The sequence below is a fragment of the Zootoca vivipara genome, chromosome 5 (genome assembly GCF_965207765.1).
Source record: "Zootoca vivipara chromosome 5, rZooViv2.hap1.1, whole genome shotgun sequence".
Taxonomy (NCBI): Eukaryota; Metazoa; Chordata; class Lepidosauria; order Squamata; family Lacertidae; genus Zootoca; species Zootoca vivipara.
In genome coordinates, this window is record NC_142588.1 from 91,179,990 (window position 1) to 91,196,458 (window position 16,469).

The 16,469-nt window shown below is 45.0% G+C and overlaps 1 protein-coding gene across 1 annotated transcript; it reads right to left on the reverse strand.

Moving 5' to 3' along the window:
- Positions 1-1,884: 1,884 nt before the first annotated feature.
- Positions 1,885-6,924, reverse strand: LOC148685784 (cytochrome P450 2H1-like). Its single transcript, XM_088669266.1, has 3 exons — positions 6,675-6,924; positions 2,522-2,684; positions 1,885-2,246 (listed from the first exon to the last, which is right to left on the reverse strand). The coding sequence occupies exons 1-3, from the start codon at positions 6,843-6,845 to the stop codon at positions 2,089-2,091; spliced, it is 492 nt and encodes a 163-aa protein (XP_088525392.1). The 5' UTR covers positions 6,846-6,924; the 3' UTR covers positions 1,885-2,088.
- Between the last annotated feature and the right edge of the window lie 9,545 nt (positions 6,925-16,469).

Below are 16,469 nucleotides of genomic sequence, written 5' to 3' on the forward strand. Positions count from 1 at the left end.
GACCATATTTTGCGCTCTCCTCTTTCACCCTCATTAAAAGGTTCTTTAATTCCTCCTCACTTTCTGCCATCAAGGTTGTGTCATCTGCATATCTGAGGTTGTTGATATTTCTTCCGGCAATCTTAATTCCTGCTTGGGATTCATCTAGTCCAGCCTTTCGCATGATGAATTCTGCATATAAGTTAAATAAGCAGGGAGACAATATACAACCTTGTCGTACTCCTTTCCCAATTTTGAACCAATCAGTTGTTCCATATCCAGTTCTAACTGTAGCTTCTTGTCCCACATAGAGATTTCTCAGGAGACAGATGAGGTGATCAGGCACTCCCATTTCTTTAAGAACTTGCCATAGTTTGCTGTGGTCGACACAGTCATTGACTATGCAAAAGCCTTTGACCTTTTTTCTAGAATAGTGCTAATTATTATCATTATCATTATCAATCATTATCATTATACCCTGCTCCAAAGGGTAGGACTTGAACCAATGGCTTTAGTTTTGAAGAATGGAGATTCTGACTGAACATCAGGAAGAACTTTCTGACAGTAAGAGCTCTTTGACAATGGAATGGAACTCCCTCGGGAGGTTGTGAACTTTCCTTCCTTGGCATCAGCTTGGCTGCAGAAGTTGCTGGAAGGAGGCATACAAGACAGGCCATCCAACCCGGATTTAAATTCACATATCCCTCCAATGAATCAAGTACTCTGAGGGCTCATGGACATGGATCCAAATGGTTTTTCATTTTCCTGCCACTTTCCCCAGGACAACCCACTGTTTATCACTGAATTGAAAAATCAACTCACAGAAAAAGCAACAGGCATTTGTTCCAATTCAGTGGTAAACAGCAGGTTTTCGGGGGGGGGCTGTGGAAGTGTAGATGAACCCCTAAAATTTAGGAGTACTATCATAATGTTCTGTGAATGCTTATTTGAGTTAGGGCCTCTGGGAATCAAAACACTACTCACCAGGTGAAGTAAGGTATTTCCATTTTTCAAGAGGCAATCAATGGCATTGATCAATTGTTGGAATTTTTCATCTTCAAGAGAAAATCGGTATCCAAAAGCCAAAACACATATCAAGCTGGACACTGCATTAGTGATGGGGAGTGAATAATCATGTGGCTGCCCTACAAATGAAATCATTTACAGTTATATCTCGGAAAGCTGCTAGGATCAATTGCTATTTTAAAAATATTTGAATACAAGTGAAAATGTATGAAATTCCATTCGAAAATGTGCAGAGATTATGCATAAAGATCTCTGCAACCTGGGAGAGGTATTAGCATCATTACTTACCATATTTACGTGAATGTACTGTAATGTGTACCTTGGAGTTTTCTTGGCAGGGATACTGGAGTGGCTTGCCAGTTCCTGCTCCAGGCGGATCACGTTTAGTCTAAACTCTCCACTATCACCTGTCCATCTTGGGTGGCCCTGCACGGCGTAGCTCATAGCTTCTCTGAGTTATTCAAGGCCCTTCGCCATGACAAGGCAGTGATCCAAGAAGGAAAGAGTGAGAGCTGGACCATAAAGAAGGCTGATCGCTGAAGAATTGATGCTTTTGAATTATGGTGCTGGAGGAGACTCTTGAGAGTCCCATGGACTACAAGAAGATCAAACCTATCCATTCTGAAGGAATTCAGCCCTGAGTGCTCACTGGAAGGACAGATCCTGAAGCTGAGGCTCCAATACTTTGGCCACCTCATGTGAAGAGAAGACTCCCTGGAACAGACCCTGATGTTGGGAAAGATTGAGGGCACAAGGAGAAGGGGACGACAGAGGACGAGATGGTTGGACAGTGTTCTCGAAGCCACCAACATGAGTCTGACCAAACTGCGGGAGGCAGTGGAAGACAGGAGTGCCTGGCGTGCTCTGGTCCATGGGGTCACGAAGAGTCGGACACGACTAAACGACTAAACAACAACAATGTGTACCTTTTTTGGCTAAATTACATTGTAAAAATTAGGGTGCACATTAGATTTGATGGCGCATTTGCATTTGCCAGCAAATACATTTTTGGTTTCAAGGTTTTCAAAACTGAGTTGTTCATTAGATTTGAGGGTGCATTAGATTCATATAAATACGGTAATATCACATACCTTTTGCACATGCAAAGACCTCTACAAGACGATGGGCTTCCTCTTGTATTTGGAGCTCCATGCCTGTCTTCCCCAGACCCAACTTCCGCATAGTAATGACACTGAACCGTCTCTGCTGCTTCCAGGTGTGACCATTTGAAAATACCAAACCTAAAACAGGAAGGAATCAATGAGAAAACATTACTCACAAAAATGCCATATTTTTAAAATTGTCAGCCAACCAAGATGAGGCCAAATTTAGTGCAGATCATACCTGTGCATTTCTGAAATGCCCCGATATCCTTTTTATGGTGCATTCATGATTATTTGTGTTCATAATGTTATTGAAGTGGTCACATGGATATGATGGGCAATTCAGATTTCAACTTTATACTCTTCTCTTGAGATAGCGCCAGCAAAACCCATCAGCCTTCTCAACAACTTACCCTTTTTTTTAAGAGCAGCTTCCATGAAAGGGGTCACCGGTCGTTTAGACAAGACTTCTGGTGGGTTTGTAAGGCCTTCTTTCACCATTTGGAATCCAGACAGTACTACCATAGGTTGATGTCCGATCCATACAGTGTAAATGTTTCCATATTGCTTAGCCAGCTGCCATTAGCATCAAAGTAGAAAAGAGAACTGTCATGTTAAAACATAGCATATTATTGCAAGCTTTTGTGACTACAGCCCATTGCCACTGTGACAGGCATTCAGGGAGCTGGTTAGTGGCAAAGCCTTCTTCCTCACCACCAGAGAGTAGTAGTAGTAGTAGTAGTAGTAGTAATAATAATAATAATAATTTATTTATACCCCGCCCATCTGGCTGGGCTTCCCCTGCCACTCTGGGCGGCTTCCAACAAACATTAAAATACATCAAATATCACAGATTAAAAACTTCCCTAAACAAGGCTGCCTTTAGGTATTTTCTAAATGTCAGGTAGTTTTTTTTTATCTCTCTGACCTCTGATGGGAGGGTGTTTCACAGGGCGGGTGCCACTACCGAGAAGGCCCTCTGCCTGGTTCCCTGTAGCTTTGCTTCTCGCAGTGAGTATATTTCAAGGCAGCCCAATTGTTGCAAGAAGTGGGTGTGGGAATCTTTAACCTGCTGAAATTTCACTGCCTTTATCTTTTCTTGTTGAATAGTTCTGTCTTTTTGGAGACATGCCTTTAACTGGGCTAGATCAGACAAGGAGAAAATAGAAGCAGGGCATGTGGCAACTGAGAAGACCCACTGAGAACATCACCCAAGATGGGAAGAACCAAGCATATCAAAAGCTTACCATGAATCAACAGCCTGATGCAAAAGAAAAAAGAAAAGCTTATGCTATTCTAGGCTGCATCAACAGAAGTCTTAGTTAATGGAAGTAATAGTCTTACTCTATTCTGCCTTGGTCAGACCACACGTGGAGTCCTGTGTCCAGTTCTGGGCACTACAATTTAAGAAGGATATTGACAAGCTGTGCAGAAGAGGAATTGTTATGAGAAACGGTTGAGGGAGTTAGGTATGTTAGGTAAGAGGAGACTGAGAGGAGCTATAATAGCCATCATCAAATGTCTCAAGTACTGTCACATGGAGGATGGAGCAAGCTTGGTTTCTCCTGCTCTGGAGGATAGGACCTGAATAAATGGATTCAAATTATGAGAAAGGAGATTCCAACTAAACATCAGAAAGAACTTTCTGACAGTAAGAGCTGTTCAACAACTCTCATGACACATGGTGGACTCTCCTTCCCTGGGGAGTTTTATACCTTATTCATTGGGGATAACATTTAACCTCTCATACAAGCCTGAGATCATTCTGATCTTTGGCCCACCTGACCTCCTTGCAACTGTTGGCTAAGCATGCATTCTTTTCCTTCGTGATTTCTCAATTATTCCATTTCTTAATACATGCCCTTCTTACCTCTCGGCTCATGTGTAAGTTCCTTATGCAGCCACATTTTCGCCTGGCACTTAAAGATATGTGATGAAGGGATCAGGAGAGCATCCCTGCGGATTGCATTCCGCAAACAGGGGGGATGCCTTCTGGACCTCTCATGGAGGGAGCACATGAAGAAGGGCTTCAGGGGTTCAAGTTGGTTCATATGGGAGAGGCAGTCCTTGAGCAGTGGTCCTGAGCTGTTTAACACTTTATAGGTCACAACCAGCACTTTGAATTGGGCCCATAAATAAATTGGCAGCCAGTGCAATTGGGCCAGGATTGGTGTTATCTGCTCAAACTGCCTTAGACCAGTGAGCAACCTGGCCAACTGAAGCTTCCAAACCATCTTCAGAGGCAGCCCAACATTAATGCATTGCAGTAATCTAACCTGGAGGTTACCAGACCCAAAAGGAGTGCAGCTGAGCCACCAGCCAAAGCTGATGAAAGACACTTCCATGCCATCTGAGCCTCACAGGACAGCAATGGATCCAGAAGGACCTCCAAGCTGCATACTCACTCCTTCCGAGGGAATGTAATTCTATCAAGAGCAGGCAACCTCCCATCCATCTGATCCAGGGAACCACCCACTTACAGAGCCTCGGTCTTATCTGGATTGAGCTCTTATCCATTACCAAGGCAGGACATCAGTCCAGCACATCCACTGCCACAGCTTCAGATGTAAAGGAGCTGTGCATCATCAGCATATTGCTGACAATGCATTCCAAAAACTCCAGATGAACCCACTCAGTGGTGTCATGTAGATATTAAATAGGTAAAAGGTAAAGGGACCTCTGACCATTAGGTCCAGTCGTGACCGACTCTGGGGTTGCAGCGCTCATCTCGCGTTATTGGCCAAGGGAGCCGGCGTACAGCTTCCAGGTCATGTGGCCAGCATGACTAAGCCGGAAACACTGTTTACCTTCCCGCTGTAGCGGTATCTATTTATCTACTATTTATCTATTTATCTACTTGCACTTTGACATGCTTTCAAACTGCTGGGTTGGCAGGAGCAGGGACCGAGCAACGGGAGCTCACCCCGTCGTGGGGATTCGAACCACCGACCTTCTGATCGGCAAGCCCTAGGCTCTGTGGTTTAACCCACAGCGCCACCCGCATCCCCTAGATATTAAATAAAACAGGGGATAAAATTGAACTCTAGTGAACCCCCACACTGAAGTCTCCATGGACTCAAGCAGCACTCTCCAAAACTAACCCTCTGGAAGTGACCATTGAAGTAGGACTGGGACTATAATAAATCAGTGCAACCCATCCCTAATTCGGACAGCCGCTCCCAAAGGATACCATGGCCATGGTATCAATAGCTGCTGAGAGGTTAAGGAGAATTACTGTAATATGGACACATTTCCCCTGTCTCTCTCCTTACAGAGGCTATCATACTGGATAACTAAAGCTGTTTCTGGGCCAAAACTGGGCCTGAAACGACACAGATTGAAATGATCTAGAAAATTTGTGTGTGTGTTTTCAGGAGAGCCTGGATCTGATCCACAACCACCTGCTCAAGAACATTGCCCAATTATTTAAAAGAAGAAAAAGAAGAACCTTGCCCAAGAAAGGAAAATTAGCAGCTGTCCGATAATAGCCCTGTATTTAATGTCTCCTATGATCTTGTGGGACAAACACATATACATTATTCAGGGATACATAAGAAAAGAAAAGAACAACTTTATGTATACAGTACTTTATCTTGGCTGCAATTTCACACACACACATATATATATATAGAATGAGTTTCGTTCTTTTTTTACACATGGAATGCCTTTATATTTGTCTATACAATGTAATATTCTATATATGTATGTGGGGCAAAATGTCTCCCATAAAACAAAATTATCCATATTAAGCAATATATAAAGAATTATAAGGGCTATAAGAAACCCTCCCTGGATTCGGAAAATCTAAATCATACAGCCAATCAATTTGGTATTATATGTAAAAATGATTACTGGTGATGTAAACAAGCCAGATAAGATTTGTTATGATGAGAAAATTGAAACACTTAATTGAACTTATCATGTGTACATCTAAAGTTGCTATAGTATGCAGAGTAGGGATGCAGGTGGCGCTGTGGTCTAAACCACCGAGACTCTTGGGCTTGCTGATCAAGGGTCAGCAGTTCGAATCCACATGACGGGGTGAGCTGCTGTTGCTTTGTCCCAGCTCCTGCCAACCTTGTAGTTTGAAAGCATACCAGCACAAGTAGATATATACAGTAGGTACCATTGTGGCGGGAAGGTAAACGGCATTTCTGTGCGTTCTGGCTTCCATCATGGTGTCCCATTGTGCCAGAAGTGGTTTAATCATGCTGGCCACATGACCCAGAAAACTGTCTGTGGACAAACATCAGCTCCCTTGGCCTGAAAGCGGAGATGAATGCCACACCCCATAGTCGAATTCAACTGGACTTAACTGTCCAGGGGTCCTTTACCTTTTACCTTTAGTATGCAGAATACCTGTAGAACAAATTGCAGTTTTGATGAACAGAGGAACAAATATTTAACTAACAATTTCCATTAAGCCAATTGTCAAGTTGCACTGAATGTACCACTTCCATTTTCCAGGAGGTTTTACCAACACAACACTTTACTCCCCAATCGCTGTAAAAATAAAATAATCGGCAGTTCTATTAAACCAACTTCTTACTCAACTAGTAGATGTACCTTCAGGAAAGTATCTTGTGAAAGTGTTCTCCCAATCTGCCACAGGCCTCCAATGACAGGAAGTGGGAAAGTTCCAGGAGGGTAGCGTCTGTGTGACCAAAGCTGTCTCAGGAAGTGCAGAATCAGAAAAGCCACCAGCACAAAAACCAAAATTTCCAAAATCCCAGCCATTCTCCTGTTGTTATGTTTTCTCTGCCAATTTATTTTGCTAGTACAGCTGCATGCACTGGAACGTAGATTTCCCAATAGAATGTTGCTTCTCTTCAAATATATTGTTACTTGTCTCTCTTCATTCACCAACAGCCTTTTATATAGCCTACACTGAAGATGTGTGTGGCAAGATTTATTGCATCGAACAGTATTTAATTACGGTAGTTCTCGGAATGTATTTCACTTTGTAAGGATTGCAACAGCACTTGCGGTCCTTAAGAATGTTAAAAACAGTGTTTCAATCCAGATTGAGGTTAAATCCTGACAAGACAGAAGTACTGTTTGTGGGGGACAGGAGGCGGGCAGGAGTGGAGGACTCTCTGGTCCTGAATGGGGTAACTGTGCCCCTGAAGGACCAGGTGCGCAGCCTGGGAGTCATTCTGGAGTCACAGCTGTCCATGGAGGCGCAGGTCAATTCTGTGTTAAGGGCAGCTGTCTATCAGCTCCATCTGGTATGCAGGCTGAGACCCTACCTGCCCGCAGACTGTCTCGCCAGAGTGGTGCATGCTCTAGTTATCTCCCAGTTGGACTACTGCAATGCGCTCTACGTGGAGCTACCTTTGAAGGTGACCCGGAAACTACAACCAATCCAGAATGCGGCAGCTAGACTGGTGACTGGGAGCAGCCGCCGAGACCACATAACACCGGTCTTGAAAGATCTACATTGGTTCCCAGTACGTTTCCGAGCACAGTTTAAAGCCCTAAATGGCCTCGGTCCAGTATACCTGAAGGAGTGTCTCCACCCCCATCGTTCTGCCCGGACACTGAGGTCCAGTACCAAGGGCCTTCTGGCGGTCCCCTCATTGCGAGAAGCCAAGTTGCAGGGAACCAGGCAGAGGGCCTTCTCGGTGGTGGCGCCCGCCCTGTGGAACGCCCTCCCATCAGATGTCAAAGAGAAAAACAGCTACCCGATTTTTAGAAGACATCTGAAGGCAGCCCTGTTTAGGGAGGCTTTTAATGTTAATAGATTATTTAACGGTATTTCATTTTCTGTTGGAAGCCGCCCAGTGTGGCTGAGGAAACCCAGCCAGATGGGTGGGGTTTAAATAATATATTATTATTATTATTATTATTGGGACCCAGGTGGCGCTGTGGTTAAATCACTGAGCCTAGGGCTTGCTGATCAGAAGGTCGGCGGTTCGAATCCCTGTGACGGGGTGAGCTCCTGTTGCTCGGTCCCAGCTCCTGCCAACCTAGCAGTTCGAAAGCACGTCAAAATGCAAGTAGATAAATAGGAACCGCTACAGCGGGAAGGTAAACGGCGTTTCCGTGTGCTGCTCTGGTTTGCCAGAAGCGGCTTTGTCATGCTGGCCACATGACCTGGAAGCTATACGCCGGCTCCCTCGGCCAATAATGCGAGATGAGCGCGCAACCCCAGAATCGGTCACGACTGGACCTAATGGTCAGGGGTCCCTTTACCTTTACCTATTATTATTATTATTATTATTATTATTATTATTATTATTGCAGCTGAAATAACTGGTCTTGTCCCCACGCCGATCCCAAGGGAATAAGCAATCTACTCTCAAGTTACTTGAGGGTTGAGGTGAGATGGGGGAAAGCATTCTAGAGAGCAAAAACCCCAGCATCCATGGAAACAGAAGCAGTGTCTGCCTTTTTCAGGTTGTTGCAGGACTAGTGGAACGCGGGTGGTGCCATGGGTTAAACCACAGAGCCTAGGGCTTGCCGATCAGAAGGTCGGCGGATCGAATCCCCGCGATGGGGTGAGCTCCCATTGCTCGGTCCCAGCTCCTGCCAACCTAGCAGTTTGAAAGCACGTCAAAGTGCAAGTAGAAGTGAAAGCTCACTAGGTCAGTGTTTCTCAACCTTTTTTGGGCCACGGCACACTTGTTCCGTGAAAAAAATCATGAGGCACACCACCATTAAAAAAGTTTAAAAAAATTAACTCTGTGCCGCCCTATATTATAATTATGACTGTAAGAAACACTTGCCAAATATTGCTTTCCGGCGGGTCAGTGCTGTGTATTGGCGGCCACCAGGCTCGTTTGCACTGAGCTTTGGGAAAGAGGAGGAGAAATATTGCTTTCCGGCGGGTCAGCACTGCGTATTGGTGGCCAGCAGGCTCGTTTGCACTGAGCTTTGGGAAAGAGGAAGAGAAATATTGCTTTCCGGTGGGTTAGTGGTCTACATTGGCGGCCGCCAGGCACGTGACAATGCAAATCGCCCTTCTCGTCGCCGCACGTCACGGCACACCAGCCAGCGTCTCGCGGCACACTAGTGTGCCGTGGAACAGCGGTTGAGAAACGCTGCACTAGGCTTTAGACCAGTCATCATCCCTCAGCATAAACTATTTCACAAGACTTTTGTGGGTAGGATGGAGGGGAAATTTGATTCAAGTTCGGAAATAATTACTATAATTTGAATATAATACATCTCAATCAAGTGAAGAAGACTGTGACTTGTGTGCCTGTTTTGGTCTGCTGTCAGGAGCTGGCTGCTGGTGAAGTGATTGCTCTCTAATATAGCGAAATTGACTTGCGAGGTGGTGTGTTGTTTGATAGAAGATTGAGTGTTTTTTTGGGGGGGGAGGCTCATTTAATTTCATTGTACACAGGTTGTACAATGACAAAAAGGTATTATTATTATTATTATTATTATTATCTCTTCCTCAGGTTCTTTTTTATATACAAACTGGATTTGGTCTGGATAGCCTTTCAAACAGAGGACTGTAATATGAGGGCATATATCTATCCTGCCCATGAGGAAAGAAAACAAACTTTTTGAAGTCAAACTAAACACTAGGATAGGTAATTGCAGGAGAAAAGTTTACTTTTTTTATAGAACAAAACAAAAGTCCACATCACCACATTTCCTTTTAAGAAATAAATCTTACATGCTTCTTTTGAAGTTTCTGTATAAAAGCAAAAACTTAGTAAACTTTTATATCATTTAAAGAATTTAAAGAATTTGGGATTCGAGAAAAAAAATCATTTTATTTACATATTTAACATTTGGTAAATAACCATGCCTGCTTATCATACAGGAAAAGGTAGAGGAGAGGACCTTTTCCATGGTGAATTCCCTGGTGAATGATTAAAGTTTCTGGCATTTAGTTCCGCGGAAAAGTTTCTTCTAAGCAAGAAACAATGGGCAGGAGAGATGTTAGTTACCCAAGGAGAAGGTTAAATGTTCAGGCTACTGTTTAATTCAAACTCCTTCAACTGATGACAGTGAGAATTTTGGTCTTCAAATACTGATGAAGCCAATGAGGGAAGAGATGGAGCAACCTATTCACTGAGATCCACAACATAGATAAAACAGATTTATACTCTATTGCAGGGACTAATTAAAAATATATCTGATGTGAAGAAGTCATTCTTTTGCAGGGAGTACTAATAGCCTCTTTGGGTGTATCAGTTAGAAATAGAGCAAGAGATGCTGCAACACTAGAATATTAACAAAACATACATTTTAATGAATTATGGTGCTGGAGGAGACTCTTGAGAGTCCCATGGACTGCAAGAAGATCAAACCTATCCATTCTTAAGGAAATCAGCCCTGAGTGCTCACTGGAAGGACAGATCGTGAAGCTGAGGCTCCAATATTTTGGCCACCTCATGAGAAGAGAAGACTCCCTGGAAAAGACCCTGGTGTTGGGAAAGATGGAGGGCACAAGGAGAAGGGGACGACAGAGGATGAGATGGCTGGACAGTGTTCTCGAAGCTACGAACATGAGTTTGACCAAACTGCGGGAGGCAGTGGAAGACAGGAGTGCCTGGCGTGCTCTGGTCCATGGGGTCACGAAGAGTCTGACACGACTAAACAACAACATTTTAATATCACATCACCCAGACACACTTGCTAAATAAAGTAAAATAAGAGCCCCACTGGATTAGACCAACCAGATGTCTAAGGGAAGCCCACAAGAAGAACATGAGCACAAATGTACTCTTCACTCTTGGAATAAGTAGATAAGTAAGCTTATATATTCTCCATCCTAGTACCTACGGGACCGCCTCTCCTGGTACGCCCCACGGAGGACCTTAAGGTCCACAAACAACAATATTCTGGAGATCCCGAGCCATAAGATGGCTAGATTGGCCTCTACTAGAGCCAGGGCCTTTTCAGTACTGGCCCCAACTTGGTGGAATGCTCTTTCCCAGGAGACCAGGGCCCTGCGGGATTTGTCATCTTTCCGCAGGGCCTGCAAGACAGAGCTGTTCCGCCTGGCCTTTGGGTTAGACTCAGCCTGACCCCTGTGTTTTCCTCCCTCATGGCTTGGATTTATGGACTACTTGAAATGAGGCTGCACTTTAAATTTTAATACTGTATTTTAATCTATATTTTAATTAATTGTTTTTATGTTCTATTGTAATTCTGTTGGTGTGAGCCGCCCTGAGCCCGGTTTTTGACTGGGGAGGGCGGGGTATAAATAAAAAAATTATTATTATTTATCCAGGGGCAGGGGGGTCTACATCCTCCAGATAAGTCTTTGGATGCAAGTTTAAAAAGTGAGCATCTCCTTCTGCTCATCTAAGGCTCTCTGGATAAATTCCTGGCTTCCTGAGCTAGATAAAGTACAAGTAGTGTTAGTGGTGAAGGAAGGATAACCGGGGTGTTGGGCAGGGCAAACCCGCTGCCGGCACAAGCGCGTGTGCCTCTATGTACCGTGCATGCACGCGCGCTATACGTATGGTGGTGGGATCCTCTGCTCGCGGCTGCAGCGGCGTCAGAGGGATCCTTCGCTCGCGGCTGCAGCGGTGGTGGAGGGATCCTCTGCTTGTAGCTGCAGCGGCATCGGAGGGATCCTTCACTCACGGCTGCAGTGGAGGCGGACGGTTAGGGTACGCCATACGGTGCTCAAACGGCGCTGCGCGTGCGCGTGCGCCATCAGGAGGTTTGCCTATGGCGCCGCTCAAGCGCTGTACGGACAGTAAAGGAGGGTGCAGCCGCAAGCGGAGGATCATCTGCATGTGGCGGCGGCAGCGCAATGGCGGCGGCTTGCGCCGCTGTGCCCGGCAGTGGTGGGGCGAACCGCCCATGGGATGCCTTCTTGTCACCCCTCCTCAGAGATGGCACCCGGGGCAGCCCTCCCCTCTTGCCCCCTTCCTCTGCAACTGAGTAGTGTAAGATGTTTCAGTTTGGAACAGAGACTAATCCTTACACTAATAATTAAACCAAGAATATCCTTTAACACACATTAGGCGCCATTTTGAACCCTTGGCCATTCAATCATATTTGCCATCAAATTTATGAAAACTTTGTTTTGTCATTATTTTCAATGCAGGCACATGTGGGGTTTGTAATCCACTTTACTAGCTAACAATAATCTCTGGGAAGTGGCATTGAGGGGGGACTGAATGCAAATATTGTCAGCAACCCAGAAAATCCTGGTGGTGGCCCTAAAATCCTTTCAGGGAATGCAATGACTCTTTGAATTAACCATGTTCACATACAAAACAGATACTTACTGGTAGTTTTGCCATCTGAAGTAGATAGAAATCAGTGAAATCCTGTGGCTTATGTATGTAGGAGATTCTGTTCTTTATGCTTCTTCATCTCCTCCTTTGCCAATAAATGCACAAACTCCCTAGAGGACAGGGCCTTCTTGTGTGGCCCTGGAAGACGCTTAAGGATCCAAGGGAACATTTCATGGAGCTTTGCAGATTATATAAAACAAAAACCAGTAATTACCATGAAGAAGCCCAGTAACATGTTCCATGACCCAACTTCTTTTGGCTGCCTTTTGGGTATCATGGTTGAGATCAGCCTTTCCTAACCTGCTGGCATCCAGGTATCTTGGAGCTCAGTGGGTAACACCTTTTTCTGATTCCCGTATCCACTAGTTTATTCTAGTAGAAGCTGTAAATGAAAATTTGACAGCTGAACAAATCACTCTCTCCCATATTACTGGTTCTATAGTATTTGTGGGAACATGGGTATTTAGTGTATGGCTCTCCCAAAACATGCAAATTACCCATATTTATTAATAACATATAAAAGCAATTATCTCTACAGGATTCCCATTGCCTTTGGGCAGTACCATCACCAACCCAGAATATCTTCATGGATGTCTAGTGAACATATGGCGAACCTAATCCATTTTATCTAGATTAATTCAGGATTATGAGGATGTTGGGCTGCGTAATATGGACGATATCACAGCTTCTCTTCCCACCAGCAATCTTCTTGCCCATCTTCCACATACAAGGGAAGGGAGCAAAGCTTGTAACTTTATGGGCTTGGAAGAGAACATCTTTGTTTGAGACTCTGTCCTGTCATATGAGGCCCTAAATCTTCCTGACACAGTGCATGTGGAAGGTGTCGAGTGTTCTGGGATACTGCTGTGTTATATGCCTAAGAAGACTATTATCCTCCTCCATCTGATATATACAGAAATTTTACCTGCTCCCACTGTACAGTATAGGATTGCAGCCTTATTACTAAAGGCGTACATTTTTCATAGTATTACAAAACTGCCACATCCCAATGAATCATATGTAGTGTGCAGGGGGGAAAACTATGCTGAGTAGGAGGACTCTGAAATTGGATTATTTATTGATTAGCTTCCTGCTTCATGTAGTAACAAACAAGGCTTATACAGTCATAGCTCATGTTGCGTCCGCTTCATGTTGCATCATGTCCCACGGCAACCCGGAAGTTGGGTTACTTCCGGGTTTTGCCACTCCTGCGTGCACAGAAGCGCTAAATTGTGCTTCGTGTATGCACAGAAGCGCCAAATCGCACCATGCGCCTGCACAGACGCACCACTTCAAGTTGTGGGCATTTCATTTTATGGAACGAACGGATCCCATCCATAACACGACGTACCACTGTATTCTGGTTTTTACATATATATAAACGAGAAAATAACAGGGTTTGTAGTAAGACAGTACGCAGAATGAGTGAAAGTGCTAGACTTAGAATCATAGAGTTGGAAGAGACCACAAGGGCTATCCAGTCCAACCCCCTGCCAGGCAGGAAACACCATCAAAGCGTTCTTGACATATGCCTGTCAAGCCTCTGCTTAAAGACCTCCAAAGAAGGAGACTCCACCACACTCCTTGGTAGCAAATTCACTTATGTGCAGACCAATCATGCTACTTGAAATAGTGAAATATGCCTATTTTGCATGAGGAAACTCTGCAATGGGCTATCACTGCTAGTGGGCTGCGAAACTGGCTGGGTATTCTTCCCTTCCTGGTATTGACTAATACACACATATTTTCAAGCTATTTCTTCTTATTGAATGCATTTTTGTAGGTTATTTTCACAAATGAATGCACTTATTGGCACTAATGTAGATGCATTCGTATACAAAAATTATCTATAGTCTGATAGGGCCATGAGAAGGAACAGGTTGGAAAGAGCCCTGTTCTGCTTGTCTCTAGTCCACACGTTTCTTCCTTCTTCATTAGGGCGAGCTTGTGAGCTGTGCCAGAGGATCTGCTGGAAGGAGGTGGGAAGACTTGGTTTGATGGTTTAGCAGCAACTGGGGTATATTTCACCACACAAAAAGTGATATTGCAACAGCAAGACAGCATCCAGAGCAACTTGAACTCTTTGTTTTGTTCCACCTACTTTGATGGCATATTAGGTGCTATCAGCTAGCTGTGCAGTACGTTTTGGATGGGAATGCCTGATCACTAACTAGTAGAAAGTTTGGTGCCAACTGATAGTAACTGCTTGAGTAATACTGATGCAGTAATATTTTGAAACAGACAAATTCATCAGCGTGTCTCAGACTCAAGGGATCCTCTCCTCCCCCGGTAGCATCAAGGATCAAATAAATTCGTATTTATGGTTTTATTCAGTAATAGTGGAGCAAGGCAGGAATCCAGTACTTCTTCTCTCCATAGTGATGTTGCTTACTCTGAGCCCCTCCCCTCCCTTCCCCAGCAACAGCTCTTCTTATGCACCTATCACTTTTTCAGATGAATTGAGCAAGTCAAGCAGATCATCAGATTCAATGGAAAGGAACAAGAGAAAAATATATAATTCAACATATAATACATACAAATCTAAGGTTGTCATTTTGGAACCTCCATTGGAAGATTTATAGTGCCACATCACAATCCTGGCTTTGCATAAATCAGGGTGAGATCATAGCTGCCAAGTTCCGGATTGAAAAATCCGGGACCAGCAGCAGCGCAGCAACGGAAGTGGCTTCTACGCGACTTCCGGACATGCATAGAAGCAACTTCTGGTGCCGCTCTGCCCATTTCCAAAATGGCCACGGCGCCAGAAGTCACTTCTACGCATGTCCGGAAGTGCATAGAAGCGACTTCTGGCACTGCGGCCATTTTGGAAATGGGCAGAGTGGTGCCAGAAGTCGCTTCTACGCACTTCCGGACATGTGTAGAAGTGACTTCTGGCACCGCGGCCATTTTGGAAATGGGCAGAGCGGCACCAGAAACATGGCCGCCAGCAGGAGCTGCTTTCCAGAGGATTTTCAGGAGATAAATCCATTCGGAAGACCAGCAGGAAATGGTAAGAAAATATGGGGCTTCCCCGGGCAAAACGGGGTACTTAGCAGCTATGGGTTTTATAGAGGAAGAAAAGTGAAGGCAGGCTGCACATCACCAGTGGTATAGCATGGGTGTGAGAAATGAGAACCACTGGCAAGGGAAATGGTGGTCTCTGAGCTGCCTTCGCCCCGTCCTAAAGAGAGGTGCCTCCTCCCACTGTCCCTGGGGAGCTTGTTGCCAGGGCTGCTGCAACAAACAGCTGTGCAAGCCTTTGGGAGGCAGACACACAAGAGGGCATCCGAGGAGGCAGGGAAGGAAAGAAGAAGAAGAAGAAGAAGAAGAAGAAGAAGAAGAAGAAGAAGAAGAAGAAGAAGAAGAAGAAGAAGAAGAAGAAGAAGAAGAAGAAGAAGAAGAAGAATAGTAGTAGTAGTAGTAGTAGTTTGGATTTGATATCCCGCTTTATCACTACCCGAAGGAGTCTCAAAGCGGCTAACAATCACCTTTCTCCTCCTCCCCCACAACAAACACTCTGTGAGGTGGGAGGGGCTGAGAGACTTCAAAGAAGTGTGACTAGCCCAAGGTCACCCAGCAGCTGCATGTGGAGGAGCGGAGACACGAACCCGGTTCCCCAGATTACGAGACTACCGTTCTTAACCACTACACCAAACTAAACCAAAAGAAAGAGTGCCCACATCGCCCCTGACCATAACTCAAAGCACTCCAGGGTGCCATGGCACACTGGTTGAAAACCACTGCTCTAGGACAGCGTTTCTCAACTGCTGTTCCGCGGCACACTAGTGTGCCGCGAGACGCTGGCTGGTGTGCCGCGACGTGCGGCAACGAGAAGGGCGATTTGCATTGTCACGTGCCTGGCAGCCGCCAATACACAGCGCTGACCCGCCGGAAAGGAAGCCGGCCGGTTCACGACGCGGAGCGAGCACAGCTCTCAACAGCCACCATCACGGGAGGGTGGTTTTAGACAAACTTAAAGAAGCTGGCTGGATGAGCTCAACCTGAAACTTGCTGAGCAAAGGTTTGTGCTGGCAGAGAAATCAGCGGCTTGTGAAGCCTTATTACAGGAGATTGCAACCAACACAGCAATTGGCAAGTGTTTCTTACAGTCATAATTATATAGTCAATATAGGGCGGCACAGAG